A 25,537-nucleotide genomic window follows, 5' to 3' on the forward strand; every position below is an offset into this window, starting at 1 on the left:
CCCTAAGAGCAACCATACGACGACGCAAAAGTTCTTCGGCTTCGAACTGCCAGGAACCAGCATCAATAACAACGACAAAAACCTACTAGTAGTGCGATTTGAGTGAGTGAAAGCAGTCGTGAACAGAGTAATTAAAGGATTGTTACTAAGAATTAGTCTCTGACTGCTGATCGCTTATTGTTTGGAGAGTGTGGCTAGGATTTCGCTGGGCTTGCAGCTCACAACTAATTCTGTTCTTCTACCTCTCTTATCTCAGCTGCAAAGCTTTGGTTTAGAGTAAAAATTAGTGAAAAGAATGACGTCGCTTTACTCGTTGACTCTCGTTCCTCCTTCATCGATTACTGCTGCAATCACAGGCCAGTTTTCGGGACAACGACAGCAGGAGATCATCACTGCGAGTGGCTCACGGATCCAGCTTTTACGAGTCGATGCTTCGACAGGAAAAGTCTTGGTGACTGCTTCCGAGGATCTGTTTGCCATTGTGCGTGGAATCGCTGCGATTCGAATTGCTGGTGCAGCTAAAGACTGTGTCTTTGTTAGCTCAGATGCAGGAAGGGTTGCTGTGTTGGAATATAAGCCCGAGCAGCGGCAATTTGTTCGGATACAACTGGAATCCTTTGGAAGATCTGGTATTCGACGAGTCGTTGCTGGAGAGTACGTTGCTGCTGATCCAAAGGGCCGCGCTGTGATGGTTGCCGCCGTCGAGAAAAGTAAGATCGCGTACGTGCTTGGACGAGATGCGTCGTCGACTGTTCCAGTGACGCTGTCGTCGCCACTTGAAGCTGCGCGGCCAAGAACTCTTGTATATGCGCTTACAGCTCTAGATGTCGGATACGATAATCCTGTTTTTGCTGCTCTAGAAACTGAATATGATGACGCAATTGAAGAGAGGCAGACGACGCGCACCCTTGCATATTACGAGCTTGATCTCGGTCTCAACCATGTCGTTCGTGCATGGACCGCTGCTGTCGAAGACAGTGCCCACATGCTGTTTGCTGTTCCAGGTGGAGCAGATGGACCGTCAGGTGTGCTTGTCTGTGCTGAAAACGTACTTGAGTATCGTCATTCAAGAGGGCGAAGTCTCAGAGTTCCTATTCCCAGACGTCGTTCTCCATTGGACGATTCTTCTCGTGCGAAGATCATTGTTTGCGGTGTCATGCATAAGATGAAGGGAGCATTTTTCTTCCTTTTACAGTCTGACGATGGTGATCTTTTCAAAGTAACACTAGAATATGATCGTGGAATCGTTGATACGTTGTCGATTGCATATTTTGATACAGTTCCACTAGCTAGCAGTCTAAACATTCTCCGATCAGGATTCTTGTTTGTGGCGGCAGAGTCTGGACCGCATTTACTTTATCAGTTTGAGAAATTGGGAGACGATGAAGATGATTCGGCTAGATTCTCAAGTGGAGATTACGCCAAGGGTAATATCACAGATTACCAGGTTGCTCGATTTCGTCCGCGCGTGTTGGAAAATCTAGCATTAGTTGATATTCTCGATAGCCTCAGCCCGCTTATATCAAGCCAAGTTGCGAATTTAGCTGGTGAAGATGCCCCGCAGATCTACGCTCTTACAGGACAAGCCGAGAGGTCTTCTCTACGGGTTATCAGACATGGATTGGAAGTAGCTGAGATTGTTGCTTCGGAACTTCCTGGAGAACCTATTGCGGTTTGGACTACTAAATTGACGTCTCAGGATGAATTTGATGCATTCATTGTGCTTTCATTTTCGAACGCAACGCTTGTGCTTTCAATTGGTGAGACCGTTGAGGAAGTAACAGATTCAGGAATTCTTTCTTCGTCGCCTACACTTGCTGTCCAGCAAGTTGGTGATGACGCGCTAGTCCAAGTATACCCGAAGGGTATTCGTCATATCTCCTCATCTAAGGAAGTAACAGAATGGGAGGCGCCGTTACATACAGTAATTGTTGCGGCGGCAACGAATAGTCGGCAAGTTGCAGTGGCGCTGTCTACTACCGAGATTGTATATTTTGAGCTCGACGACGAGTCGCAGCTAAGCGAGTACCAGCATCGTCAACAAATGGGAGCCGCGGTGACTGCTCTCGCTCTGGCTGCCGTACCCGAAGGTCAATTAAGGTCCGGATTTTTGGCTGTAGGATGCGAGGATAGTACTGTTCGAGTTTTATCGCTTGATCCGGAGAACACGCTCGAGAGTTTGAGTGTGCAGGCGCTGACTGCGCCACCATCTGCGCTTCAGATTCTGCGCATGCCAGATTCGTCAGAGTCAGATACATCTTCTGCGCTGTATTTGCATCTTGGCTTGCGAAATGGCGTGTATTTGCGCGCCGTACTCGACAATTTAACTGGGGATTTATCAGATACCCAGACTCAATTTTTAGGTCCCAAGCCAGTTAAGCTATTTTCGGTTGATATGCTGGGCCAGCCAACTGTTCTTGCCCTGTCGACGAGACCGTGGCTGGCTTATATGCGTGATGTTCGATTTATGGTTACGCCGCTCGTGTATGAGAGCCTTGAATTTGGTAGTGGATTTTCGAGTGAGCAGTGCGCTGAAGGCGTTGTTGGTATTGAAGGTGGTAATCTACGGTGAGTGTTCCCTGAAACAAATATAAGTGAGTGAGGAGAGCTTTATGATGAGTTTAAGGTACCATACAAATATGTATGATGAAATGAATGTATCAATTGTTCCTACTGACAGCTTTTTTCCTCGCTTTATGTTTATTTCAAGAAAGTTCGACGACTGACTTTTAGCACAGAATTTTCACGATCGAGAAGTTATCAGACAATGTCAAGACTGATAGCATACAGCTGCGATACACTCCACGTCGCATGGCACAGAGCCCATACCATGCTCTTTACTATGTCGCCGAGTCTGATAATAATACACTTTCTCCGTCTTCTAAACAGAAACTACTTGAGATGGCAACCGATAAAGCTCGAGCAGATTACGAAGAGCTTCCTGATGAATTTGGATACGCGAAGAGCAATGGTAGATGGGCTTCATGTATTGAAATTGTTGATCCGAATGCACTGGAGGTTGTTGAGCGGATCGAGCTTGAAGAGGAAGAGGCTGCCTTTTCGATCGCGACGTGCTCATTTAGCGAGTATCAGAAGCGACAGCGCGAAGAAGAAGATGAAGACGAACAAGCAGATGGCGAGAACTTGGATGTGTATGTTATTATCGGTACAGCCAAGAGTGTTGGATTGATCCCCAAGAGTTATGCTGCGGGATTTCTGCGTGTATATAAAGCTTCGGAAGATGGACGTGCACTAGAATTCATTCACTCGACCCAGATTGACGATATTCCCGTATGCATGACTGAATATAATGGACGATTACTTGTTGGTGCGGGCAATACCTTACGCGCATTTGATATGGGTATGAAGCAGCTATTGAGGAAATCAGAGTATAAGCATCGCGCACTGAATAATATTGTGACGGTAGAAGTTGCGCATGATCGGATCATCATTGGAGATAGTCAGCAGTCTGTTACGTATCTTGTTTATAGACATGCGGACAACAAGTTTTTACCAATAGTTGATGATTTTGTGGCACGGCATACGACGTGCGCGACGATGTTGGATTACTCTACTGTCGTTGGCGGTGACAAGTTTGGAAATGTGTGGATTGTTCGTGCACCAGAGAAAGTGTCGTGGGATGCAGATGAGGATAATGGTGCGAGGCTATTGCATGCGCGGTCGTATCTTGACGGAGCTCCCGAGCGTCTTGAACTAATTTCCCATTTTTATGTTCAGGATATTCCTACCTCTGTACATAAAACACAGCTAGTAACCGGTGGCCATGAAGTCATTTTATATACCGGTATCCAGGGTACGATTGGAATTCTTGCACCGTTTACATCGCGCGATGATTTATCGTTCTTCCAACAATTGGAAACGTTAATGAGAGGCGAAGGCCCATCGATAGCTGGACGTGATCATATTGCATACCGGGGCTCATTTGCGCCGGTGAAATCTGTAATTGATGGGGATTTATGTGAGCTTTACTTAGTTTTGAAAGAGGAGAAGAAAAGAAGCGTGGCTGCAGAGTTGGAGAGATCTGTTCGAGAAGTTGAGAGGAAGGTGTTGGGAATGAGGACGAGGTTTGCTTTTTGATTTTTTTTTTTCTTAATAGTAATTCATTATTATATGTTGTGTGTAGGATACACGGGATTTTGTATTATAGAATATATGAGTTAGTTATCGTTGTTTACATCATATAGAAGAAAAGTTAGTTATGAAAAGGGCGGCCCGATTGAAAATGGATTAACTATTTTCCTTGTTGAACCTGTGTGAATCACTGTTGCTAATTACAGCAATCGCCTTCCACCTTTTATAGCCACATAAATGAATCAACGAATTAATGAATGAGAAAAATGGCACTGTTGAAAATACCTTTTAAAATCTTAAGAAATATCAAATATACCAAGCACAAAAATTCTGATACCAATGATAAAGGAACAGCAGTACAGTATCCCGATTCAGTATCGAAGAAGATTGGAGATTCTACAGAGAAGGAGAACATTGTCAATGTTAACTCTGAAAAGAGGAAAGTGTATTACCGACGACGAGGAGGATACACTCGTCTGGATAAATCCAAGTATGAAGAATTACAGGGAATCGATCTATGTTCAAAGAATGAAATTGGTGATAGAATGATGAATAAATTACGACCTATCCGCGATATTTTTGCAATTGAAAAAGCTCACACAAATCATCGAACATTACATCGTGAACGAATAAAGAATGACTATGACGCTGACGTTGATGCCGATAACTCGGATGAAATTATTTTGAAGAGACCACTGCGACCAAAATTGAAAAGAGAGATAATACAGAAAAATGAGTTGCTGGAAGATTATTTGAAAAAGGAGTTTAGTAGGTCTTCTTATCGTGGATCTTCTATTCCACCGGCTGAACGTCGTATACTGCAAACAAATCTCCAGCAGGGAAGAAGTCCTCGTAGCGAGGATATTGCGGTTAGTCAAGTTTATGGTCAACCTGTTAATAAAAATATGATTGATAAAGCTGGAGAGGAAGGATTTTGTCCTATGAGTTTGACGGACGTTGTTTTGATGATGATGGCTAGAGATTCTCGATAAATACCCGGTGCATAATACTTAAATAATATCTGGTTTGAACAATTTATGCCTTGTTTTTCAGATGATTTTTATTCCCTGCGGATCAATGTTTTCATAATCTGTTGCAACTATTCATACAAGTCTCACTCTTGCTCTTCATCATCCTCCTCAATCTCCTCAACAATTAAACTTCCATTAGGAAACAATGATTTTTCATCTTTGATCAACTTTTGCTTATCAACTGGTACAATAAATCTCGGCATAGGCGATACAAGATTGAAATTGTATACATGCGCATATCCAGCCGGCTTCTCCACTTGGGCCAGATTTTCAGATTGTAATAAGTCATAGCAATCTACAAATGCGTAAATATCTTCAACGGACTGTGATTCGGCAAGGAATTTAGTAACAACTCGATCTCCACTCGTCAGTCGAATACTTATACGCGCAATCGAGCCGGCTGACTGTGAGTATTCCGGAAGTACAGCTTTTAATTGAGATGCCCTCCATTGTTTGTATTGCTTCTTTTGGCCTTCGAGAGAAAGTCTTTCGCGCTCGGCGCGCTCTATTTCGGCGAGTCGATCCTGCTCTAAACGCTCTTGTTCAACTCGCAGTCGCTCACGCTCACGGTCAGCAGCAAGTGAAGCCTCATAAGCCGTGTCTTGCTGAGCGCGGATTTCTCGCGCTTGAATTTGCTCTGAGCGTTCGGCACGGATACGCGAAAGTACAGGGCCGTGTCTGTTGATGACTGTGTTGAGATTTGCGATGAGCGCGGGTGGAGAGAGGAAACCTTGCAGACGAGCGTGTATTGTCATTGCAGAGGCGTGGCTTGTAGATGCGGGTGTATATGCAATTACTGCGAGGAATGGATATTTGGTGCATGAAAGGGCATTGGATACTAGGATACTGTTAGACAAATCAAAATGATTTGAAAATGGTTTGAATCTCACCTTGATAAGCCTCCGACTCGCGGACATTGCCGCCCCAGACAATGATCTCGTTTTGCTTCAAAAACTCGACAACTTCCGGTGTAGATAATACTTCCTTATTAAATTTCGAAGTATCGTCATGCTCATCACTCTGCAAGAGAATCACAAGAAACTTCAACTCTTTCTTTGCCAAATCAAGAGCTTGCGTATACCCTCCTTCAAAGAACGGAAGCTTCAGCTCATCGATAGCACCGACATCTTCTTCAAAGTCCCGAATAAATCTAGCAGCCGTATCACGAGGATTGACAGATCGTCGTTCTGCTCTGGCGGCGCCGCGATTGGCAGGATACACGCCCGTCAACCGCGGCAAGAACGGAAACAGCATCGTAAACAAATAATACGCACTGTGCGCTACTTTCGAAACCACTGAAATGGGAAAGAAGACAACAGAAGCAATGAATCGAGCGAGGATCGAGTATGGAGCTACTGTTCGCGGTAAAGGTGTCGAGATTCGAGGCGCGATTGCCGGTGGAGGAGTGGGTTCACGCTGTGGCGCGTTTGGATTCGGACGAAGAGGTCCTTCGTCATAAAATCGAGTAATTGCAAGCTATAATAAGATGCGTTTAGTATCCATGACAAATACAGTAAATATAACAACAGCAACAACAGCAACAACAGCAACAACAGCAATAACATACTTCAACATTCCACCCGCACAATGCAAGCATCTCAATTGCTCCTTCAAAATCATTTTCAGGCCAACTTGTAATTGTAATAAATTGCTGCAGTGCTTCGACGTGTGCTGGATCCAGCCCGTCCATGTTTATCGTGTATTTCTGTTATTTATTCCTCTGCTGACTCCAGATCAATTGATATCTTGACTATCTCCGTTCCCAGACGCTCGAGTAGCGTCACAGCCAGTCACGTGATAATCGATGCTTCAGCTTTGTATTTTTGCTACTTATTTAGTTATAGGTAATACTTGGATGCTATTTACTGGATATACAAACTAACACAAAAATCATATCAAATGCTTTCTCTGACATCTTCGTCGTGACTACTACAACATTGCAATCTGCGCTTTTTGCTGCTCGCGTGCCCACTTCGCGGTCTCCTTAACACCACCGCTAAAAGTCTGCTCTTGCCGCGCATTTCGCAGCAGATTTGTGATCCAATCTTCTTTAAAGTATATAGCGACCTCGCCATGCTTGTATATGTCTGCGACATCGCCAATTAGTCCAACAATAGCCCGCACAACAGACTCGCTTCGCATCAGCGTAGGTTGCGACTGAACAGCAGATAGGAATCCAAAGATTGGTTGAATGTAGGGAAGCAGTACCTCAGCTATTCATACTCGTCAGTAAACTCGTCAGAATACTTTATAGTATCAATTCAAAATGAAAACTTACGTCTCTCACGCATTCCCTGCACAATACCAGCATACGCATCAACAATAGCCTCCTGCAACTGATGTATATATTCAACAATTTCATACGAGTGATCAGCTCCTCGTCGCAAACTAGAAGCCTGCACCAGAACCTGCATCGTAATCTCCAAGTACTTCTCGAACACTGCTCCAATCGCGCTCGCTAAATCTCCAAAGCATGATAGTATACTGACCTTGACGTCTCGTCGAACGCTAGCATTCTGCAGATTCGTCAGAAATGCGGTCAGATACATGTCACAGTACGGAGTAATCTGCGCTCCCAGTGCAACCGCAAGATCCGCCACAATTCCAACTGCAGTATTGCACGTCGGCGAATCTGCATCCTCGAGTGCCGTCATCAAAAACGGATTAAACACCGCAAGATAGATACCAAAGTTCTCCTGCACCGCACCAGCAACCGCACTAATCGCAATAAATATATCCTCTTCAATCAACGAGTTTGGCAGTTTTTGCCGCAGCATACTAATCAGCAGCGTCATCAACCGATCTGAGCTCGTTCTATCGTTAGGAGATACTCGTCGAATAATATTCGTCAGTACGCTCAGTAAACTAATCTGCAGCTCCTCCAAATTAACCCGGTCATCCATGCCCACCAACTGTGCCTGCATCGCCAGCGTCTGCTCAAGCCGACTCACAATAATCGAGCTCATGTCATTTACCAGCGGTAAAGTATCATTTGCACTGCACGTAACCAGCACTCCAAGGGCCTCATACGCACTAGTCCGCGCCATGGCCTCATTATCTGGCCGGTCGCTAGCTTGTGTCAATGTCTTTATCATCGCTTCATAATACATAGACACCGGTGTAGTCGCAGAGTATGCCCCTTCCTGACCAAGCTGCTCAGTAAGATTAATCAGCGTCCAGCAGCAATTCGTTACGACCTTTGGATGGTCTTGCAGTCCAGCAATAAGAGCGCTCATGACACCCGGCAAATGAACTTCAGTGTCAATACCTTCAATTGCCAGGTCAGCAATGCGTCCTAGACACCACGCAACTGTGTCCTTAACCTGCAATACAGGATCATTCATAAGACTCAGAATCGGACCCAAAGCCTGTTGAATCACATGCGTCAGCGTCTCGTGATCGGGTCCATCGAGAATAGATCCAAATGCCATGACAGCCGCCTCACGATTGCGCCAATCCTTTTGCTGAATATTAGATTCAACAAAATGCAGCGTCGGATTCACAACCGCCGATCCAGTGTCTTCAGCAAACAACTGCAGACATGCAGCCGCAGCCATCGACACATTCCAGTCATCGTCATCAGCATCTTCATCCTGACGAGTCAGTAGCTGAAGAAGGGTAGGTAAGACCTCGTTCAGCGCATAATTGGCAAACGAAAAGTTTTCCCGCGCGGGCGCAGGATTCTCCTCGTCAAAAGGTTCGCCATTCTGCAGGTTGATTTCAATTTCTTCTTCACAGACCGTACTCCAAAATTCGACTGCCATGCACGATACATCTTCGCTCGAACTCTTCATACCAACAACGGTCAATCCATAAAGAGCCTGCTCCATATACAATCGCATGTACGAGTAATACATATTCATGATTCGAGCAAGGGCACCAAAAGCAGAGGCCTGCAGTTTCTCGTCAGCTGCTTGCGTCGCCTCACAGACAACCTGCATAATATAGTTTCTCTCCCCTTCACGCGTAAAGTTATCGCGAATAAAGTCAAGCGAGTTGACAAGAGCGTTGATGGCAGTTTGACGCACAACGACCGACGGCTCGGCGGCACGCGCGCCTTGGACAATGGCAGTGAGAATGCCGTTTGCCTGCGCAACAACGCCGGAATTGCCTGGATCAGCCGTCTCGCAGATGTATCCAATGGCCAGCAAAGATGCACGCTTTACATTAACAGGTTGGTTCTCCTTTGTGTTTTCGACGAGGACCAGCATGAGATCGGGCCATTCGTCGCGAGGCAGCTCGATGTCGGCAATTGCAGCGACGAGCTGGGCGGCTGCGTTGGCGACCCGATCATCGGCTGAGAGAAGAGCTTGTAGAGACTGTACGTTGAATTTAGCATAGAGCATAGAATTTCCAAATAACTTAATTGAAAAGAGTACGTACTGTGCGCTTGATTTCTGCCTTTGCCTGCACAGCAAGTGACACCCACCGCTCATTCTGCGACAGCTTTGTCGCTACGTCCTATATTCAAGTACAGTAAGCATCAGACACAATACGAAGAGAGATATATCAGAATTTTACTTACCTTTGCAACCAGCTGGTTCTTGATTCCAATTCCAGCCAGCATGCGCACTTCGGTCTTTTGATTCTCGCTGCCGAGAGCAGTCGTGAGCATGGCCAAGTAGTCGACCTAGATCACACAATACTCGTTAGCTCGCCGCTGATTCCAACCTTCTCCGTCTTTGATAGACTGGAATACATACAAAGTGCTCGGAAGCCATCTGCGCAAGCTGAGCCTCGGCATCCTGTCTGGCCTTTTGGTCTGCAAGAAGAAAGATAATTAGCAGCCGAAGCGGAGTAGAATGAAGCAGTACTAGAACGCACCCGGACTAAGGATAGCCGTCTCCAAGATACTGCCAATATCCATGGCCGCTCGTTAATAAGCAAAAGATGAAAATCTGTTTGAGGATGAAAAAGACAGAGAAATAGATTAAGAGAAGGGCGCCGTAGGTTGGAGAAGCGTGGTAAAAAAAGTAGAAAAGTAGTAAACAAAGGCGCGTGGTTGGCATAACTGAGGATTTACGTGACAATTAGCGCTGTAAATTTCGCTCGGATGTGCTGCCGAGTTGTCACCTCTAAATATTATAAAGAGAAGAGAATTTGGTATAAGAATAATATTCATTTAATACAATTGGTTCCGTATTGGTTGTTTTAATTGTGTGTATTCCTGCGTTATCATTTATTGCAGGGTCGTATACAAACTTCACTATGAATACTGACCACCAAATTTTTACCTGCAGATTCATATTTCACCAGCATCTGTCGACAACCATAGACAAAAACCATGAGTGGATTTCAGCAAAGCAATGACCGCCAAAGAGGAGGCCATCGCAACCAAAGAAACCAGCATCAGCAGAACGATCGGCCGAAGAAGGAAGCTATCCTTGATCTAGCCAGGTATCAGGACAGAGAGATCAGAGTCAAGTTCTCAGGCGGTCGCGAAGGTGTGTATTGTTTCTATCGGATATCTCTATATACAGGTCTCTGATAATCGTCTGCAGTTACGGGAATCCTGAAAGGATACGATCAGCTGATGAATCTCGTCCTCGACGACGTTGTCGAGCATTTACGGGGTGGGTATACATATATCTATATGCATCTTCAATACTAACAGCCTTATCTCAGGCGACATCAATGAAGATGGCACTGCGCCGGAAGATCAGACACGACCGCTTGGTTTAGTAGTCGTCAGAGGTCCACTATTACTCTTAATATCTCCCGTTGACGGAAGCGAAGAGATTGCAAATCCCTTCATTGCGCAAGAAGAAGAGATATGATCACATGTATAATAGCAAGCAACATAAACTACAAACAAAATACAGAAAACAAGAAAACAATCTTACATCAATTACTGGTAACTACTGCTTTTTTATTACACACAGCCTTAACCATTAGGCCTACATAAATCCCTAAAGACAACATCAACACAACTCTTCAGCTCTTTATACGACACAATCAAACAGCTCTGCTCATCTCGTGAAACAAGCATAACCTTCTCATCTACTCCCGCATCTAGCTTATTCAAACTCCTAAGCACATGCCCTAAATCAACAACTGGATGCCCATTCTCATCCGTCTGATGAAACACGTAATCCCGAAACAATTTCAGCAGGTACCGATCTCCAGTTTCTGACCATGCCGGATCATGATCATATTCTGGTCGCTCATTAATAAAATTGAACTTGCATAATAGTCGCACTAATCTCCCATTCTCTACCTCTCGCGATAATTCAGACTCCAAACTATCTTGGTAATGTAGCGAGCTATTCAAATTCTGTTGATAATACGGCGCAATCATATGCACAAAATCATCAACATTATTAATCCCGCTCTCGGCTGAAACTGGCGTGCTAGTACTCGCAAGCAAATACGCCAACGCATTCTTCAACCCAACCGAGTAAAACTTGCCGGTAAAGTCTAGATTCTTGGAAATCAACTGCAACGATACCGAACTTCCCATGCTTATAATACTTTGATTATTACAGGCAATACTGAGAATCAGACGACCTAGATTGACTAGATCTTCAAGCTGGAGCATCTGCATAGCTTCCTTGCTGACACTGCCACCCACAACATCCATGATACCCATGGCACTAAGCCTGACTCTCATTTTCGAAGTCAATATAATCTTTGACGGGTCCATGACTCGCGCAGCAAGATTGGCAGCGTGAATAGTCTTCAACGCAGACGAAAGCTGGACCAAATAGCTCCACAGCACCTGCTCAGGCACACTAGGTCCAATCTGTCCATTCGCATTCCGAACAACCGGATACCTTGCACCAGGTCCGAAATGTGTATCGAACAAAGTGCTCGACAACGGATGATAGTCGTACACAAATATGATCGAGTTATCGCCAAAAGCGCGTGTAGTAAATGCTTCAAACAGCGTCACCATACTTGCATTCGACAATCGTCGCCATTGTTGGACTGTCGCAATCGATTTCTCGTCTGCGAGTTTAAATCCTTCTAGTCGACGTAGTGCATACGTATTACCATCTGACTTAGAAAAAGCTTTGTAAATCCAACTAGGATATCCGAAAACTCGGTTACTTCTTTCAGCGTTTGTATCTAATGGCACAAGTGAATAATAAACATCAAGCGATTCGGGTAATCCGGATGCTAAATTAAAGTTAATCAACTGAAAACGGAATTATATTTAATAGAATTGTTCCGCATACTAGGTAAAATTTGAAGCGACGCCTCGCTTTTTCTCTGTAGCTCTTCTCTGATATTATCAGATAGAAAGAATCCCTGCACCGTCCGCTGGTACGGCAGCAAGCTCATCTTATGGGGCGGGAGTGGCGCATACAAATGATATTGCAACTGAAATAATGGCAGTTAGAATACTATTTTGTGTAACGTAGCTATAACAACAGTACGTACCGGCTGATAGTGGGCAGCTTGAGCCTGCTGATAATACAAATCTGGAGCCGGAGTAGCATATTGCGCCATTGAATTGTAATCGTATCGTTGATTAGGCATATTCTGAGCAAGTTGCTAATATATTTTGTTAGCAATATTATTTCACCAAAATACAAAAAAAAATATAAGAGACATACAGGTTCGACTGATATCTGCGTAGGATTATATGACGGCACGAATGGCTGACTGTTGATGTTCACCATCGGCTTTTGATTATACATATCCACAGCCGGATTCAGATAACTATTTGAATTTTATCAATAAAGGTACCCACGAATACGCTACAAAATCGAAACATACTCTTTATTCGATTCTGTAGGCACTGGCGTCGCATTGGCAGAACTCCTCGGTACAAAGACTGCCGACTCAGCAACTGGTCCAAGCAGAACTGGCTGCTTCACTGCCGTGGATGCTGAGCCTGCAGAAGGTGACGCGGATGATCCTGGTCTAAAAGCCGGCGATTCAACATTGAGTCGCTTCTTTGGTCTGTATCTCTACTGTCAGATAGAAAATCACGATTGTAAACATAATTTAGAACACTGACGTCTCCGGCTTTGCTGGACTTGGCTTTGCAACCGTTGCCTAGCTCAGACACATTAGATTAATTTCAACAGGCAAAGACTGAAAGAGATTGGCATACGGTGTCATGTCGAAAGATACATCCGTTATTTTCGTATTTGCAATATCCATGAATGAGAATATTACGACAGAGTGTCTGCGACTGTCTCCCAGGATTGATTGAAGGCGGCAATGTTTCTGCTACAATTCAGTTAGCCACCAATAAATAGGATAGTAATCAGCATGTCCGGGAACTGATATAGCAAAATTCGATACCTTTCTTGTTTGGAGATGCCTGATCTCCATTGCCTACGACCGTAGACTGTTTGAGCATTCTCGGGGCTTTTGAATAACAAAAAGCAAAAAAACAGCAATGAACTTTCCAAATATTCTAGAGATATAGCAAGATGGATATTATAGCCAGAGCTGGAGAAGTGACAGTCGCATGTCTCTGTATATATCGATTGATTGATTGATTGATTGCATTGTTGACAGTAGCTTCAGCTTAGTCATTACTGTAGAGTGATTAGTCCATAAGTGTGATAATTATTATGGGTTTATGCCATTATTAATGATCTTTGCAATTATGAACAAGATGTAAACATATATATGTATATATTTTTCCTATTAAATAATCTGGAAGAATCAGAAATATGCCTCTCATTTCTCCTGCTGGCTGCGACTATTCAGAGTACTAAGGAATGACGACATTATGGATAGCAACTAGTTCACCACACTTGTCCCAATTGTGCTTTTCAATATCAACTATCAGCAATCTAGAACAAGATGTCTGCAGAATCAATTGCACCAGTTCCAAGAATTCTGACAAAAGAAGATCTCGAGCAATTTCAAGCTTCAGAGACTTATAATGTGCTGCTCGAGTTCATTCTGGATCTGCGCGAAGCAGCTACCGGACATCCGAACTCTTACGAGTGCTCCATCTCCAATGTTGTATTTCTCTCTGTTTCATGCTTCTTGTTTGGATTTGCTAATATAAGGGTGTATAGACCACATTAGGAGTTCTAAGTCTACTTGACTCAATTGAAGAAATTATAAACAGACATCCACCGGTTGAAAATGCTCAGTCAAGATTCGGTAATCCAGCCTTCCGAGACTTTTACGACGATGTTGAGAACCAGCTAGGTTCACATCTCCTTGATTCGAAGATTAAAAATATACCACATTTATCTGCTGTTGACTTGCAAACATATATCTTACATTCGTTTGGAAATCGTACTCGGATAGACTATGGATCAGGACATGAGCTCAACTTCATTTGCTTCTTACTCTGTCTTTATCGACTTGATCTCGTTCAAAAAGAAGATTTTTCCGCACTTGTTTTGAAAGTATTTAATCGTTATATAGCGTTGATGCGTATACTACAGTCTACATATTGGCTAGAACCAGCCGGATCTCACGGAGTATGGGGTTTAGACGATTATCATTTCCTGCCGTTCTTATTCGGAGCCGCGCAGCTTTCTAAACATAAATATTTGCGGCCACGGAGTATACATGACGATGATGTTTTGGAAATGTACGCAAAGGATTACATGTACCTCGGAGCCATAGCATTTATTAACAGCGCCAAAACCGCTTCCTTGCGATGGAGTTCTCCTATGTTGGATGACATCTCTGGTGTAAAGCAGTGGTCTAAAGTTAGTGAGGGAATGGTCAAGATGTACAAGACAGAGGTATTAGGCAAAGTACCAATCATGCAACATTTTCTGTTTGGCAGAATACTCCCGATCGACGAATTACCGAGTGAAAAGGCAGATGCCGTACATGGTGTTGAGGCGACAGAGCACGAAGGACACATTCACGGTGAGGGAATCTGGGGAGATTGCTGTGGTATCAAAGTACCTAGTTCAATTGCTGCTAGCCAGATGGTTCACGAAGGACAGCTACGCAGTGTACCAGCTGGTGCTGTTCGCCCGATTCCGTTTGATTAGTAAAAAGTGAAATTGATATTAAGACTAAACATTGCAAATGCTTTGTAGATTCGTCAAGTTCAAAGAAAAGAAAACACCCCAAAAAATCAAATCTTATTAGACAACTACTAAGAAATATCGTAAACCACCCGACACAAACTCCATATTATATATCGAACCGTAAGAGAAAAAAAACAAGCAACTTTTACTTCTTTTATATATATGTGTATATATAAAAGCCTTGTTTCTTACAGCAAACAAGAACCTGTAGTATTAAGAAAAGAAAGCGGAAAATTTAGAGAATTAAAAATTTGAAGAAACTAAATTGCTCGAGTAGTGTTGACGAGGATGAGAATAAAGGCAAGGGCGATAAGCTTGAACTAGTCAGTACACATCCATTCAGCAAGACATAAAACAGAAACATACCAAGACAGCAAATACAGTAATGAGAAAGATAGAGGCTCTACTAGGAGGGAACTTGCCTCGCTGGACCCAGATAGCCGTGATGTAGAATCGATAGGTGCCGATGATCATGAGTGCAATCGCCAGCAGAATGAATCCAGCTGCAACGGAGTTTTAATCCCGGTTTACAAAAACAACGATAAATAAATGCATCATACCTCCAATAATCTTTCCGGCGATTAAAACACCGTCTCCGTATCCTCGAAAGGCAGAAGTAACGGCAAGTCCGACGGTAGTGAACGACAGCGACGTGCGCGCCCAGGCAAGGTAGTTACGCTCGTTCGCAAGATGATCTCTCGCCACAGGTCCCTTATTCTCGAGCAACATATTTGTCATATTGCGCTTGAGAGTGCCGGCTTTCTCGTACTTGATAAGCAGCGGGAACCCATAGTCGTTGCCCTTCATGCTCATCAGTTCTTCCTCCGAGACTGTGGGAGAGAAATCAGGCGCGAACTTCGACGCTGAAGTCAATGATTCATCGTCTGAAAGAAGTGCTTTACTTTCGCTTGAAGTCGCCAGGCGCTGGTGAAGAGTTGACATGTTGCTAGTTGTTGCTATCGGAGCTGGCTCTGCTAGTATCTCGCATAATCGCAAGATATCGGGTCGCCCCTGGATAGCCCTAGCCCCTTTAATAGCCCCAACCCTGAGCCGCAGACTCTGATGGGCCATAACCCCGCCTTCGCGCAGCATTGGAATAAGATATGATCAGTATTGCCGGCTCTGGAAATGAATAATGTATCTTCTCGAGCAGCAGCAGGCAGACTGCTGAGAGAGTACAAGACAGCACAGAAAGACAAGAATGAGCATGTGTCAATAGCTCCTGTTACGGAGTCTGATCTATTTCACTGGGTTGGATATATTCGTGGCGCTGAAGGCACATCTTATGAGGGTATCTACTATCATTATACCTTATTCTGATTATAGCTTGTTCTTATATAAAAGCGACATAGGTGGTGAATGGAAAATTGATATCAACGTTCATCCGTTATACCCTTTATTCCCTCCGGAAATCAAGTTTGTGACCGCAATGTGTCATCCTAATGTGGACTGGAAGGTATCTCTTCTCTGCAACTTTTGTAGTTACCACTCTGTCTAATGGGATATAATATCTAGGACGGTACAATATGTCTTGATATACTTAAAGGGCAATGGTCGCCGGCATTCACTTTGTATTCGGCGTGTATGGCAATTGTGGCCCTACTAAGTGAACCAGAGCCAGACAGCCCATATAATGTGGATATTGGTAAGATTTCTTTTCGTCTCTTTTGCAGATAACAGGTGCTCATATGAACATAGCAAACGTAATGCGTCTAAAGGATCACGAAGCAGCAGATAGTTTGGTACGATACTTTACATATAAATATGCTATGCAATAGTACATTACTGAATAATAACTGTGCAACTACGCCCCCCCCCCCCTACTTCATTTTCTATTCTCTTCTTTTCATTCATTTTCTCTAATCACGCGAGAATATATTAAATCCAACTAATTCATATTTACAACTGGATTCTTAGTCCTTTATCTCTTCTAACCTCATTAATTGCCCAACTTTCTCTTTTGCGCACGCTCGGCTCTCCGTCTCTTTCGTAGTTTATGCTTCTTCATCTTTAATCGCCTTTTTCTCATAACACTAGTCATATGCAGCGTATTATCCGTCTTTACTGACCCGCTTCTTTGTCGTCGATGAACTCGCGCAACCCCGCGCGCAACTTCTTGTGCCGGGTCATATTCTTCGACATATTCATCCATGCCATCCTGCTCAAACACAGATACAAACGCATAGTGTCCCCGCTTATCCAGGCGCTTCTGCAACTGCCTCATGCCTTGCATATCAGTGTCCATCATCACAAAACACTTAAGCGTAGACATCAAATCTGCAGACCCAAGAACATCCTTACCCGCCTCATCTGCAACACTACCACCATTCGCAGCGGCGTCGAATTTTTCCGCAACGATCTTCATCGCTGCATCAGAAATAGCTGAACCATGTGGGACGGAGAATCCAGGTGCAACTGGAGGTCTATTGCCACGCATCTGCTCGAGAACAGAACTCGGTAATGAAGCCATCACAGGATCCAGCAAAGCTCCACTCGCTGACGAGGTGCCTAAAGGGTAGTTGAATGCAGACATGTCAAGCTCGACAGGACCTTCCCCAGCGAGTTCCATTTCGGGAGTAAGAAAGCTGATTGAGCTGATTCCAGCAAGTGCTGGACTCGAAATCGGTGAGGTTGCTGGATTAGAAGGAAGAGGACGAAATCCAGCGAAGAACGAATCGTATGCCAGGTCTGTTCAAATATGATTTGAGTTAAATTACTCAAGGAATTCAGAATATAAAGATATAAAAAAAAGCATACTTGAAAGATTATAAGCAGGAGCCTTGTCCACAGCATTCTTCACCGCCACAGTCTGACTCGCATCCGAACTCTGACCAACACGCTTGAAAGACCTTCGTGCCCGATGCGACCTTACTAATTTCGATGACGATGAAGAAGAAGATGATGACGACGATGAAGACGAGTAATTTCGCGGCTGAAATTGCTTACTATAGGAGACTGACTTTCTCGTAGGCTGCGAGAACAGTTTTAGTAACAGCGTTCTCGAAGCCATCTTTTTCTGTTTCTAAAATTCCCTTTTTTCTATCAAATTATTCAGATAATTCAATTAGAAAAAAAGAACTAAAACAGAAGAAGCTGTTGAAATACGCGGTTTTATATACCAAATGATCAAGAATTCAACGACGAAAACGAATGAAAATGCGTCAAATCTTCGTCGTGTTTTCAGCACCAGGATAGCATACTGACACAACTACCTCAATAATCCTGTATCCATTGAATATGAGTAAATAAAAAAGCTGAAAAATTAATATTCGCATAGAATTATACTATTTTTTGCGCTTTATATTGCTAATTATACAATATAGAGTGGGAATCTTGGGTGTACTCTTGAATCCTAAATAGCATTTAATTAGTGCACTAGGCAGTATGTCATTAATCTGGTGCTTCAGATACCGTCGCTGAGGTCTGCCCCTGAATCTTAAAGAAATATGGCAAAACCCTAAAAAGCTTTTAAAGCTCATCGTCACGAAACAACAACGATTATATACTATACATATAAAGAGAGAAAACGAAAAATGAGCGACGACGAAGTGGTTCTAGCAGAGGAGTCTTCTTTATTTCAGGAACCAGAAGATTATTATAAACCTCCGGAGCCACCTTCTTTTGATTCCTACGACCGAAAACCAGAATACATCAAAGATGGACAGTATGCTGCTCTCTATATGTTTCATTTTGGAATCGAGATGAAACTGATATATCTGCTGTTATAGGCCCTCAAAAGTTACACTACGACTTGTTGGAAAGTCACCGTTATGGGGCCATTTGCTTTGGAACGCGGCAAAAGTTACTGCAAACTACCTCGACCAACATTTTGATTCTCTTCTCGTTAACAAAACAGTCCTCGAATTAGGTGCTGGCGCGGGATTACCTTCATTTATTGCTGGAATCCATAATGCTAGTCGAGTGGTAATAACAGACTACCCTGAATTGGAATTAATTGATAATATCAAATACAATGTCGAGAATGTTGACGGGATCGATAAAGACAAGTTCACTGTCGCTGGATATGTTTGGGGAAATGACACTGCCTCTTTAAAAGAATACCTTGACGATAAAGAAGATGGTTATGATCTTGTTATTCTTTCTGACGTCGTATTCAACCACTCTGAGCATGCTAAATTACTCAAGACATGCTGGGACTCCTTGTCACGTAAAAACAAAGACGCTAAAGTTTTTGTAGTATTCACTCCTCACAGAGCGCGATTAGTTCATCGCGACTTTCAATTTTTTGATGATGCAAAGGAAATGGGATTCAAAGTTGAAAAACTTTTCGAAGAGAAATGGTGGCCAATGTTCATTGAAGACGATGCGTCAAAGGATATTCGAAGTATGGTTTACGGATATTTCTTGAGCTTTTAGATCTATGTCAATGTAAATTTTCTGCATTATGCTCGTGCCATTAATCGTGAAGTCATTAATTCGGGTACTTTTCCCAGCCATATCATAAATAATCACAAATCCCAAAAAATAAAAATAAAACAAGCCAAACCAAGAAATTACTATTCACAATTGAAAAAAAAATCAGCCAATAGACCTCAGACTATGTCCATGATGACGATGATGTCTCCTATTAAAATTTGCTCTCTTGCTCTTCTTTGAAGAACTACCAAATCTCAACGCAATATCAGATTCTGAATCACAGGCAATAGCAAACGTCGTAGCAGTCTCATCGCCAGAGGGTAACGCTCGACAAACAGTTCCTGTTCCACAATCAAATGTCGTCCATGCACCTGATACACATTGCGCAAATAAATCGCCGACACAGCCTAGCGAACCGGCAGTGCAAGCGTCTGATGCCGTCAGCGTTTGATAATATGAGTTCATGCAGGACGCCAATGGTGTGCCTGTTAATCCGTCACAACTATCTGCAGCCAAAGTACTGGACGGTAATGACTCAGATGATGTCGACGATGGAGTTGCTGTTGATGATACAGATCCGTTGACGTACGCAGCTTCCACTGCTGACGGCGCAACGGTGACGACCGTTGATAGAGTCGGAGCTGCCGAAGTAGACGAGATAGTCAGTGTCACCGTAGAAGTCAGTGTCAGTGTTCTCGAATTAGGAACAACGATAGTTGATGTTGTCTCTAGTGTTATCGAGGTTGGGCTTTCTGCTCCTGCGCTAGTGGGCACAGTCAGTGATTCTGTAGTCGCAGCAGCTGGAACTGCTTCAGTAGAAGTCAAGACAGCTGTGGATGTAGGAGCAGTATCAGACGACGTGCTCGGCACAAGAAACAAATTCTGTGCCTGCGTGCTTGAAAATATAATAGTATCAATAGCAGCAGCCTGGCTCGAAGTCTCAGCAATTCTACTAGTTGCAGCAGTACTAGTAGCTTCAGTTGGGCTATCTCCAATATTATTCAACATACTCTTGATCCCAGCTGCAAATGTAGTGCCGTCAACCTCATTAGCAAATGCCTGACTAGCATCCCAAATCATTACACCGCCCAAGCTCGACTTGTCAGAAATTCCACTCAAGAGAGTCCCCAGCGAATCGGGAGTCACATAACCTGATCCGGCAGCAGTCGAACTTCCCGGAACACCAACATACAGCTTCACATTCGAGTTTTGCGCAGTGGATGATACCCAAGTCATCCAATCCGTGCCATAATTAAAAGTTGAAGGAGAATTGACTCCGCAGTTGTTGTTATAAAACTGAATGAACACGAAATCAAACCACGCATTGTCCAGCGCATCTCCGACGCTGGCATCAGGGAATGGGCACTGTGGAGCAGCAGAAATATAGTAATCGCCTCCTGAGTACAGATTTCGCATTTGCGTGACAAATGCCGCGTATCCTGTAGGATTATTATTCTCAATATCAAGATCAAAGCCATCCACTATTGACGAGCCAAATGGTCGGTAATCCGATGTTCCGCCTCCAAATATGTTCCACAGTGTAGTAGCAAAATCAGAAGCCTGCGAATCATCAGTAAAGCCATATGTACCGACTGCTCCACCGAGTGATAGTAACACTTTCTTGCCTTTGGACTGACATGTGGAAATATCAGAGCTGATGGAAACTGTTAATATACATCGCAACCCCTGAAACATAGAACATATACATACGCAATCTGATCGCATTTCAACAGCGTCGTTCCAGAAAATGTATCCGAGCATGCACCAGCAAAATTGACTTCCGGCAAATTATCAGATGCAAAGAATGTTGTTAAAAACGAAAGAATAATAATATCGACATCATCGCTTTCGCAATACGTCGCCAACGACTGTTGCGATCCGGCTGATGCTTGCCCCCAGTAGACTGCGACGTTATTCCTTGCCGAAGTCGAGTATGCTGCTACTGAGGAGATGAAGAGAGTAAATATTAACGAATGCAAAAGTCTCATCGTGAGATAAAATGAAGCGAATGAATGAGATCAGGAAACGAGACTTTAAGCACCGGACAAGACAGTTTTCTCCAGAGATCAAGAGTTCAGAATATAATACAAGAATTAGGTAGCGAAATTGAACAAGTCTCAGAAGTAGCTGCCCCCTAGCCTTTTCAACAGAGGCCCGGGATGCAATGAAGGGGTGCCGAGGACCAGGTACAGGTACCGGCGCAAGGGGGAACCCGGCATTCCACAACTCCATACTTTAGCGCGCCGCGTCTCCTTTGAAACTCCCCAGCCCGTACCATGCCCATATTCCGCTATAAATTTTTCTTTCCAAGGTAAAATAGTATTGAAATATTATATTGCTGCCGTATTGTTTTATTCTCGCAGATTTGTACATGAACAATCGAACTATTTGTCAAATAAGCCCCCAGGCTCGCTAATAAGAGTATACTCACCAATCGACAAGTAGTCAAAACTCACTTGTTACTCTAGTACAGCTCAAATGAAATCAGCATTGCTATCCAGTAGATTCTATCTTCACTGTTCTGAGCCGAAAAAAACCAGCAAATAGACGAGGTTTCGAGAACGCGCTTCAGCCGCACGTCGCGTACGCGGGTACTTCTGCCCCTGGCTACTTAGCTCGCATATTTGCGACGCGTCGGGCACACGATGTGAACCCTATAGCCTCAGAGATAAATAAAATTGTCACAGTACTTATAATATATGCTGGAGACTGGGTCCATGACATAATGTCAAAAGCAATATATGAGCATATAATAGACAACATCGTCTGAGTGCTTCCTTATGGAGGGTTATGTAATTGCAGAGCTCGTTAGGTGCAGGCACCTTTCTAGGTAAACCCAGCAAAAATCTATTTTCAGTCACAAATCTTGTGTAGCAAGCACCTGAGGAAGTTCTGCGCCGATACGCGCTAACAAAACGCGCATTCGAGACAGCTCTTGCTCAATCTCGCCATCTCGTGAGATTAAATTTTGTTGAATGTTTGGCACAGGATCAGTAAATCGTGAAACCAAACTGTGAATTTCGCTTACTTGCGCAGCTTTGCGTTCTGCGTTGACAAGCGCAGACGACAAAGAGAGCAGTTCATCGCGTAAAGAGTTGTAGCTTAAGGAGCAGTTAGCATGTACTTGGTATAGTAGAAGGGGAGTACAACATACCGAGACAGCTCCTCGCTATCATAGTCGTCAGAAACACCGGCAATTTCTTCCCAAGTCTCCGGCAGAAACTCGATAGCTCTGTATAAACATCAGTAACCGTCGTAATCAAATACCATTAACGAGCACTCACCCCGTTTCAGTCAGTGCCGTTTCTCCAGTCAAAACAGCTTGCAGAGGACTATTTGAAACACCAGCAACGGCTGATACGCCAGTGTTTGCAGCTAAATACCGATCTTGATGTAAGTTGTCGACTTGAGCGGCAACTTGGTGTATAGCCTGTGTCGAATAGACTTCTCTCGCATGCCGTCTCTGCATCAAATGCACTAGTTTCAATCATCAGAGCAGGAATTATAGTGGACTGAACAATAAATACCTTTGAGTAAGGCTCGTTCGACCGCCTTGTCATGTGCCAATTCGGGATACTCTTCTTGCCACTCACGCGTAGGACGAAGCGGTGTTGACAGAACGCGTACTTGCGATTCAATGAATGCGCGTTTGACGTCGTAGAGACTAGTAGGTGCACTCATGTCTGCCAAAAAAACACTAATAATATTATATTCAGGCAGTAATCAAACAGCTTTGATGATTGCGATGGCTCCGCTATGAGATATAGACTGGGTTAATGCGGTAGCAGTGGTAAGAGTGGGAGAGAATTGAGATAGAACTGGGATTAGGTTTGTTTACTTTTTTGACCTACGCGCCAACTCCTCCAACTCTGAAGCCTATGACAAAACTACACCCTCAATATTCAGAATATTATATTCTGGACTATGAACGACAAAATAAGAACCATACTACTACGTTTGTCACTACTTCTGTTCTGAAATCGTACTCGGTATGACACAAAACAAAATCGACCAAAATCAGCCAAAATCAGCCAAAATCATGACTACTCAGCAACATCACTAAAATCACACATTCTTTTTTGACTCCTCAACAGCAGCAGCGTGAATCATCCGAAACTTTTCAAAATCCGTAAAAACCTCCGGTCCAAGAACATTGATCGTCTCGGTGACTTCCTTTGCCAATTCCTCTCTCGTTCTCTTCAACCTCACCATGGCATTGAAGTAATTCGGATTCAAACAGGTAATTAGCGGCTTCAAAGACTTGAAGATATCCATTCCGACTTCACCAATCCGCAAAGCTGCATATGTAATCATAGGAAACACAATCATCGCCCCAAGTGTGATCAACCACACAGGCCGAATCTCGGGGAAAAGATCAAATCGATATGTGACCCAGGTGGCCAACAATGCATAAACCCAGTACAAAGCCGGAGCCAGCACAAGTGCTACAAGAATTTTCCACGTCGCAACGACATCTCTAGCCTGTAATTTGACAGACGAACTCTTGAGAGCCTCGGTTGCCTTTTTATTCGATATCCGCTTAGTGGCGATGAAAATTGGTCCAAACAATATTGTCCCAGGAAGAGCACCAAGTGTCAATACAACAAGCTTCATTAAACGAAAAGCAAGCTTGCCTAGAATTGCTGGTGTGGATAACTTTGCGTATTCAACCTGATGATCAAGAAGACCTAAATGTTGCAGCTGCCGATTATAAGCTGCCACAGTCTTGCGCAAATGTATTATTCGCGCATCGTCCTTATACCGAGTATAGCCAACTATAAGTCTTCGATTCATTTCGATGACCATAGACAACGGCACTTTCATCTGAGCAGGCTTGTACAGTCGTCGCGCAGCCTGAATTACCATCAACGTATCATAATCTGAGCAAGTCAGAGCAACGGTCAACAATGCCTGTCGAATAGTTTCCAAGAATTCTGAGACTGCCTTGTGCTTGATTTCACCACCCTTTGCATACTCTGTTATAAGCTCTTTAGGTACCTCGATAGGAGCACCAAATTCAATCACTGCACGCGATCGGAATTTGTGTGGATGAAAATAATTCATTCCGCACGGCACAATCTTCACTTTGCAGTTTGGATCACTACTAGCTGCTCCCAAAGCCATGACTGCTGCTCCTGCTTTCAGAGGTAGCAAATCAGACCGATCATGAGAGCCGCCTTCGGGGAAAATACCAATACAGCCTCCATTATGCAAATGACTGAATACGTTGCTGTACATCTGGCTGTTGCTGACTTTCGGACATCTCTTATAGCTGGTAGGGCCAGATACTAAATAATCAAAAGCCTTGTCTTTAAACCCAGATTTGAGAATGATTTTTTGATCGGATACAATCTCTGCGATAGGCGCTGTGCCGAGAGATTTTGGCAGCATAATGAGTCCTCCAACTTCCAATTCCTTGGTAAATTTGGTATTTTGTCCGGTAATTTCCAGTGGAGTATCTCTGCGTTTAATTTGGATAGTTCCACTGGCAGCAGCAGCAAGATCCTGGGCTCGATCGACGGCAATGGGAGAAGACATTTTGGCCAGGGGCCCGATGAACGCTTGCTTTAAGGATTTAGAAGCGGTCAAGAATGACACTCTTCTGCCTGAATTAACCAGGATCTGTCTCATGAGGAGAACCGCATCAATAAACTAAATTTAAGCATATGGTTAGATGGATCGATATCTGATTCATTCAATTTTCGCGACATACCTGGTTTGCATGAGGGGCTGCCACAAAGATGACTGCACCATCCCTCGGAATGTGGAACGCTCCACGAGTCTTGATCTCTCTAAAAAAAAGATCAAAAGCAACTACCATAAGATTAGAACCAGTAAGTAAGGCATTTATTAGACTAGAAATACCTGATAGTATCCAGACGACAAGATCATAGCAAAAAGTCCTGTAGCCTTGCTCCTTGTCGATCGATCTCAAAGATGATCCGGCCGACACATACTTCTCAGAGGGTCTTCCATTTGTATTTTCTTGTACTTTCCCATTTTGAGTAGCTGCGCTATTTCCCGTCATTGATAGCAAACCACACTGGGTGAGGAAGTGGGCAAGAAGAA

The 25,537-nt window shown here is 43.7% G+C and overlaps 14 protein-coding genes across 14 annotated transcripts; 6 read left to right on the forward strand and 8 right to left on the reverse strand.

The window, feature by feature from the left end:
- The first annotated feature begins 62 nt into the window (after positions 1 to 62).
- Positions 63 to 4,224, forward strand: V2V93DRAFT_46468 (CPSF A subunit region-domain-containing protein). The gene is made up of 3 exons (XM_066912707.1): positions 63 to 102; positions 170 to 2,568; positions 2,739 to 4,224. The coding sequence occupies exons 2-3, from the start codon at positions 296 to 298 to the stop codon at positions 4,096 to 4,098; spliced, it is 3,633 nt and encodes a 1,210-aa protein (XP_066764801.1). The 5' UTR covers positions 63 to 102; positions 170 to 295; the 3' UTR covers positions 4,099 to 4,224.
- On the forward strand, positions 4,224 to 5,397 carry V2V93DRAFT_46012 (uncharacterized protein). Its single transcript, XM_066912703.1, has one exon. The coding sequence runs from the start codon at positions 4,350 to 4,352 to the stop codon at positions 5,082 to 5,084; it is 735 nt and encodes a 244-aa protein (XP_066764802.1). The 5' UTR covers positions 4,224 to 4,349; the 3' UTR covers positions 5,085 to 5,397.
- V2V93DRAFT_46112 (thioredoxin-like protein) lies at positions 5,146 to 6,874 on the reverse strand. Its single transcript, XM_066912704.1, has 3 exons — positions 6,691 to 6,874; positions 6,014 to 6,599; positions 5,146 to 5,961 (listed from the first exon to the last, which is right to left on the reverse strand). Exons 1-3 carry the CDS (start codon positions 6,811 to 6,813, stop codon positions 5,207 to 5,209), a joined length of 1,464 nt encoding a protein of 487 aa, XP_066764803.1. The 5' UTR covers positions 6,814 to 6,874; the 3' UTR covers positions 5,146 to 5,206.
- Positions 6,875 to 6,930: 56 nt separating this feature from the next.
- V2V93DRAFT_372802 (armadillo-type protein) lies at positions 6,931 to 10,075 on the reverse strand. Its single transcript, XM_066910822.1, has 6 exons — positions 9,948 to 10,075; positions 9,827 to 9,885; positions 9,649 to 9,753; positions 9,507 to 9,584; positions 7,402 to 9,442; positions 6,931 to 7,336 (listed from the first exon to the last, which is right to left on the reverse strand). The coding sequence occupies exons 1-6, from the start codon at positions 9,988 to 9,990 to the stop codon at positions 7,053 to 7,055; spliced, it is 2,610 nt and encodes an 869-aa protein (XP_066764804.1). The 5' UTR covers positions 9,991 to 10,075; the 3' UTR covers positions 6,931 to 7,052.
- A 146-nt stretch (positions 10,076 to 10,221) lies between these two features.
- V2V93DRAFT_372804 (uncharacterized protein) lies at positions 10,222 to 10,960 on the forward strand. Its single transcript, XM_066910823.1, has 4 exons — positions 10,222 to 10,280; positions 10,364 to 10,567; positions 10,625 to 10,696; positions 10,749 to 10,960. The coding sequence occupies exons 2-4, from the start codon at positions 10,408 to 10,410 to the stop codon at positions 10,898 to 10,900; spliced, it is 384 nt and encodes a 127-aa protein (XP_066764805.1). The 5' UTR covers positions 10,222 to 10,280; positions 10,364 to 10,407; the 3' UTR covers positions 10,901 to 10,960.
- V2V93DRAFT_46233 (uncharacterized protein) lies at positions 10,810 to 12,828 on the reverse strand. Its single transcript, XM_066912706.1, has 4 exons — positions 12,683 to 12,828; positions 12,507 to 12,620; positions 12,302 to 12,446; positions 10,810 to 12,242 (listed from the first exon to the last, which is right to left on the reverse strand). The coding sequence occupies exons 1-4, from the start codon at positions 12,764 to 12,766 to the stop codon at positions 11,008 to 11,010; spliced, it is 1,578 nt and encodes a 525-aa protein (XP_066764806.1). The 5' UTR covers positions 12,767 to 12,828; the 3' UTR covers positions 10,810 to 11,007.
- An 883-nt stretch (positions 12,829 to 13,711) lies between these two features.
- V2V93DRAFT_372808 (uncharacterized protein) lies at positions 13,712 to 15,131 on the forward strand. Its single transcript, XM_066910824.1, has 2 exons — positions 13,712 to 14,051; positions 14,111 to 15,131. The coding sequence occupies exons 1-2, from the start codon at positions 13,890 to 13,892 to the stop codon at positions 15,050 to 15,052; spliced, it is 1,104 nt and encodes a 367-aa protein (XP_066764807.1). The 5' UTR covers positions 13,712 to 13,889; the 3' UTR covers positions 15,053 to 15,131.
- V2V93DRAFT_372810 (uncharacterized protein) lies at positions 15,044 to 16,057 on the reverse strand. The gene is made up of 3 exons (XM_066910825.1): positions 15,652 to 16,057; positions 15,458 to 15,594; positions 15,044 to 15,405 (listed from the first exon to the last, which is right to left on the reverse strand). Exons 1-3 carry the CDS (start codon positions 16,031 to 16,033, stop codon positions 15,352 to 15,354), a joined length of 573 nt encoding a protein of 190 aa, XP_066764808.1. The 5' UTR covers positions 16,034 to 16,057; the 3' UTR covers positions 15,044 to 15,351.
- A 144-nt stretch (positions 16,058 to 16,201) lies between these two features.
- On the forward strand, positions 16,202 to 17,025 carry V2V93DRAFT_372814 (ubiquitin-conjugating enzyme/RWD-like protein). Its single transcript, XM_066910826.1, has 4 exons — positions 16,202 to 16,382; positions 16,444 to 16,547; positions 16,607 to 16,736; positions 16,790 to 17,025. Exons 1-4 carry the CDS (start codon positions 16,220 to 16,222, stop codon positions 16,867 to 16,869), a joined length of 477 nt encoding a protein of 158 aa, XP_066764809.1. The 5' UTR covers positions 16,202 to 16,219; the 3' UTR covers positions 16,870 to 17,025.
- Positions 16,911 to 18,215, reverse strand: V2V93DRAFT_372816 (mitochondrial 37S ribosomal protein mS38). Its single transcript, XM_066910827.1, has 2 exons — positions 17,849 to 18,215; positions 16,911 to 17,779 (listed from the first exon to the last, which is right to left on the reverse strand). Exons 1-2 carry the CDS (start codon positions 18,099 to 18,101, stop codon positions 17,031 to 17,033), a joined length of 1,002 nt encoding a protein of 333 aa, XP_066764810.1. The 5' UTR covers positions 18,102 to 18,215; the 3' UTR covers positions 16,911 to 17,030.
- Positions 18,216 to 18,584: 369 nt separating this feature from the next.
- Positions 18,585 to 19,543, forward strand: V2V93DRAFT_372818 (putative methyltransferase-domain-containing protein). The gene is made up of 2 exons (XM_066910828.1): positions 18,585 to 18,755; positions 18,820 to 19,543. Exons 1-2 carry the CDS (start codon positions 18,625 to 18,627, stop codon positions 19,466 to 19,468), a joined length of 780 nt encoding a protein of 259 aa, XP_066764811.1. The 5' UTR covers positions 18,585 to 18,624; the 3' UTR covers positions 19,469 to 19,543.
- A 636-nt stretch (positions 19,544 to 20,179) lies between these two features.
- Positions 20,180 to 21,456, reverse strand: V2V93DRAFT_326049 (glycoside hydrolase superfamily; the record flags this gene model as incomplete). The annotated part of the gene is made up of 2 exons (XM_066907518.1): positions 20,180 to 21,122; positions 21,179 to 21,456. Coding segments are annotated over 2 exons (1,221 nt in total), but the record flags the coding sequence as incomplete, so codon positions are not given.
- An 869-nt stretch (positions 21,457 to 22,325) lies between these two features.
- On the reverse strand, positions 22,326 to 23,149 carry V2V93DRAFT_360055 (kinetochore Sim4 complex subunit Fta4; the record flags this gene model as incomplete). The annotated part of the gene is made up of 4 exons (XM_066908118.1): positions 22,326 to 22,569; positions 22,623 to 22,700; positions 22,753 to 22,945; positions 22,996 to 23,149. 4 exons carry the CDS (start codon positions 23,147 to 23,149, stop codon positions 22,326 to 22,328), a joined length of 669 nt encoding a protein of 222 aa, XP_066764813.1.
- Positions 23,150 to 23,363: 214 nt separating this feature from the next.
- V2V93DRAFT_372824 (uncharacterized protein) lies at positions 23,364 to 25,532 on the reverse strand. Its single transcript, XM_066910829.1, has 3 exons — positions 25,334 to 25,532; positions 25,182 to 25,282; positions 23,364 to 25,120 (listed from the first exon to the last, which is right to left on the reverse strand). The coding sequence occupies exons 1-3, from the start codon at positions 25,494 to 25,496 to the stop codon at positions 23,534 to 23,536; spliced, it is 1,851 nt and encodes a 616-aa protein (XP_066764814.1). The 5' UTR covers positions 25,497 to 25,532; the 3' UTR covers positions 23,364 to 23,533.
- Positions 25,533 to 25,537: the final 5 nt, after the last annotated feature.

Source organism: Kockiozyma suomiensis (assembly GCF_038497685.1).
Source record: "Kockiozyma suomiensis strain NRRL Y-17356 unplaced genomic scaffold V2V93scaffold_10, whole genome shotgun sequence".
Taxonomy (NCBI): Eukaryota; Fungi; Ascomycota; class Lipomycetes; order Lipomycetales; family Lipomycetaceae; genus Kockiozyma; species Kockiozyma suomiensis.

Coding starts and splice junctions, on each gene's coding strand:
- V2V93DRAFT_372808 (XM_066910824.1), top strand. CDS start 13,890: ATGTCTGCAGAATCAATTGCACCAGTTCCAAGAATTCTGACAAAAGAA. Junction 14,052..14,110: donor ACGAGTGCTCCATCTCCAAT/GTTGTATTTCTC, acceptor AAGGGTGTATAG/ACCACATTAGGAGTTCTAAG.
- V2V93DRAFT_372818 (XM_066910828.1), top strand. CDS start 18,625: ATGAGCGACGACGAAGTGGTTCTAGCAGAGGAGTCTTCTTTATTTCAG. Junction 18,756..18,819: donor GAATACATCAAAGATGGACA/GTATGCTGCTCT, acceptor CTGCTGTTATAG/GCCCTCAAAAGTTACACTAC.
- V2V93DRAFT_372816 (XM_066910827.1), bottom strand. CDS start 18,101: ATGGCTTCGAGAACGCTGTTACTAAAACTGTTCTCGCAGCCTACGAGA. Junction 17,780..17,848: donor TCCTGCTTATAATCTTTCAA/GTATGCTTTTTT, acceptor ATATTTGAACAG/ACCTGGCATACGATTCGTTC.
- V2V93DRAFT_46012 (XM_066912703.1), top strand. CDS start 4,350: ATGAGAAAAATGGCACTGTTGAAAATACCTTTTAAAATCTTAAGAAAT.
- V2V93DRAFT_372814 (XM_066910826.1), top strand. CDS start 16,220: ATGAATAATGTATCTTCTCGAGCAGCAGCAGGCAGACTGCTGAGAGAG. Junction 16,383..16,443: donor TGAAGGCACATCTTATGAGG/GTATCTACTATC, acceptor AAAGCGACATAG/GTGGTGAATGGAAAATTGAT. Junction 16,737..16,789: donor CCCATATAATGTGGATATTG/GTAAGATTTCTT, acceptor ATATGAACATAG/CAAACGTAATGCGTCTAAAG.
- V2V93DRAFT_372802 (XM_066910822.1), bottom strand. CDS start 9,990: ATGGATATTGGCAGTATCTTGGAGACGGCTATCCTTAGTCCGG. Junction 9,754..9,826: donor AGATGGCTTCCGAGCACTTT/GTATGTATTCCA, acceptor TGTGTGATCTAG/GTCGACTACTTGGCCATGCT. Junction 9,443..9,506: donor AGGCAGAAATCAAGCGCACA/GTACGTACTCTT, acceptor TTCAACGTACAG/TCTCTACAAGCTCTTCTCTC.
- V2V93DRAFT_46468 (XM_066912707.1), top strand. CDS start 296: ATGACGTCGCTTTACTCGTTGACTCTCGTTCCTCCTTCATCGATTACT. Junction 2,569..2,738: donor ATTGAAGGTGGTAATCTACG/GTGAGTGTTCCC, acceptor CTTTTAGCACAG/AATTTTCACGATCGAGAAGT.
- V2V93DRAFT_372824 (XM_066910829.1), bottom strand. CDS start 25,496: ATGACGGGAAATAGCGCAGCTACTCAAAATGGGAAAGTACAAGAAAAT. Junction 25,283..25,333: donor TGTCGTCTGGATACTATCAG/GTATTTCTAGTC, acceptor ATCTTATGGTAG/TTGCTTTTGATCTTTTTTTT. Junction 25,121..25,181: donor CAGCCCCTCATGCAAACCAG/GTATGTCGCGAA, acceptor GCTTAAATTTAG/TTTATTGATGCGGTTCTCCT.
- V2V93DRAFT_372810 (XM_066910825.1), bottom strand. CDS start 16,033: ATGTCAACTCTTCACCAGCGCCTGGCGACTTCAAGCGAAAGTAAAGCA. Junction 15,595..15,651: donor CGCCGGAAAGATTATTGGAG/GTATGATGCATT, acceptor ACTCCGTTGCAG/CTGGATTCATTCTGCTGGCG. Junction 15,406..15,457: donor TTACTGTATTTGCTGTCTTG/GTATGTTTCTGT, acceptor GACTAGTTCAAG/CTTATCGCCCTTGCCTTTAT.
- V2V93DRAFT_46112 (XM_066912704.1), bottom strand. CDS start 6,813: ATGGACGGGCTGGATCCAGCACACGTCGAAGCACTGCAGCAATTTATT. Junction 6,600..6,690: donor TGTGCGGGTGGAATGTTGAA/GTATGTTATTGC, acceptor ATCTTATTATAG/CTTGCAATTACTCGATTTTA. Junction 5,962..6,013: donor CGAGTCGGAGGCTTATCAAG/GTGAGATTCAAA, acceptor ACAGTATCCTAG/TATCCAATGCCCTTTCATGC.
- V2V93DRAFT_46233 (XM_066912706.1), bottom strand. CDS start 12,766: ATGTATAATCAAAAGCCGATGGTGAACATCAACAGTCAGCCATTCGTG. Junction 12,621..12,682: donor CGCAGATATCAGTCGAACCT/GTATGTCTCTTA, acceptor AAAATATATTAG/CAACTTGCTCAGAATATGCC. Junction 12,447..12,506: donor AAGCTGCCCACTATCAGCCG/GTACGTACTGTT, acceptor CCATTATTTCAG/TTGCAATATCATTTGTATGC.
- V2V93DRAFT_372804 (XM_066910823.1), top strand. CDS start 10,408: ATGAGTGGATTTCAGCAAAGCAATGACCGCCAAAGAGGAGGCCATCGC. Junction 10,568..10,624: donor GTTCTCAGGCGGTCGCGAAG/GTGTGTATTGTT, acceptor AATCGTCTGCAG/TTACGGGAATCCTGAAAGGA. Junction 10,697..10,748: donor CGTTGTCGAGCATTTACGGG/GTGGGTATACAT, acceptor GCCTTATCTCAG/GCGACATCAATGAAGATGGC.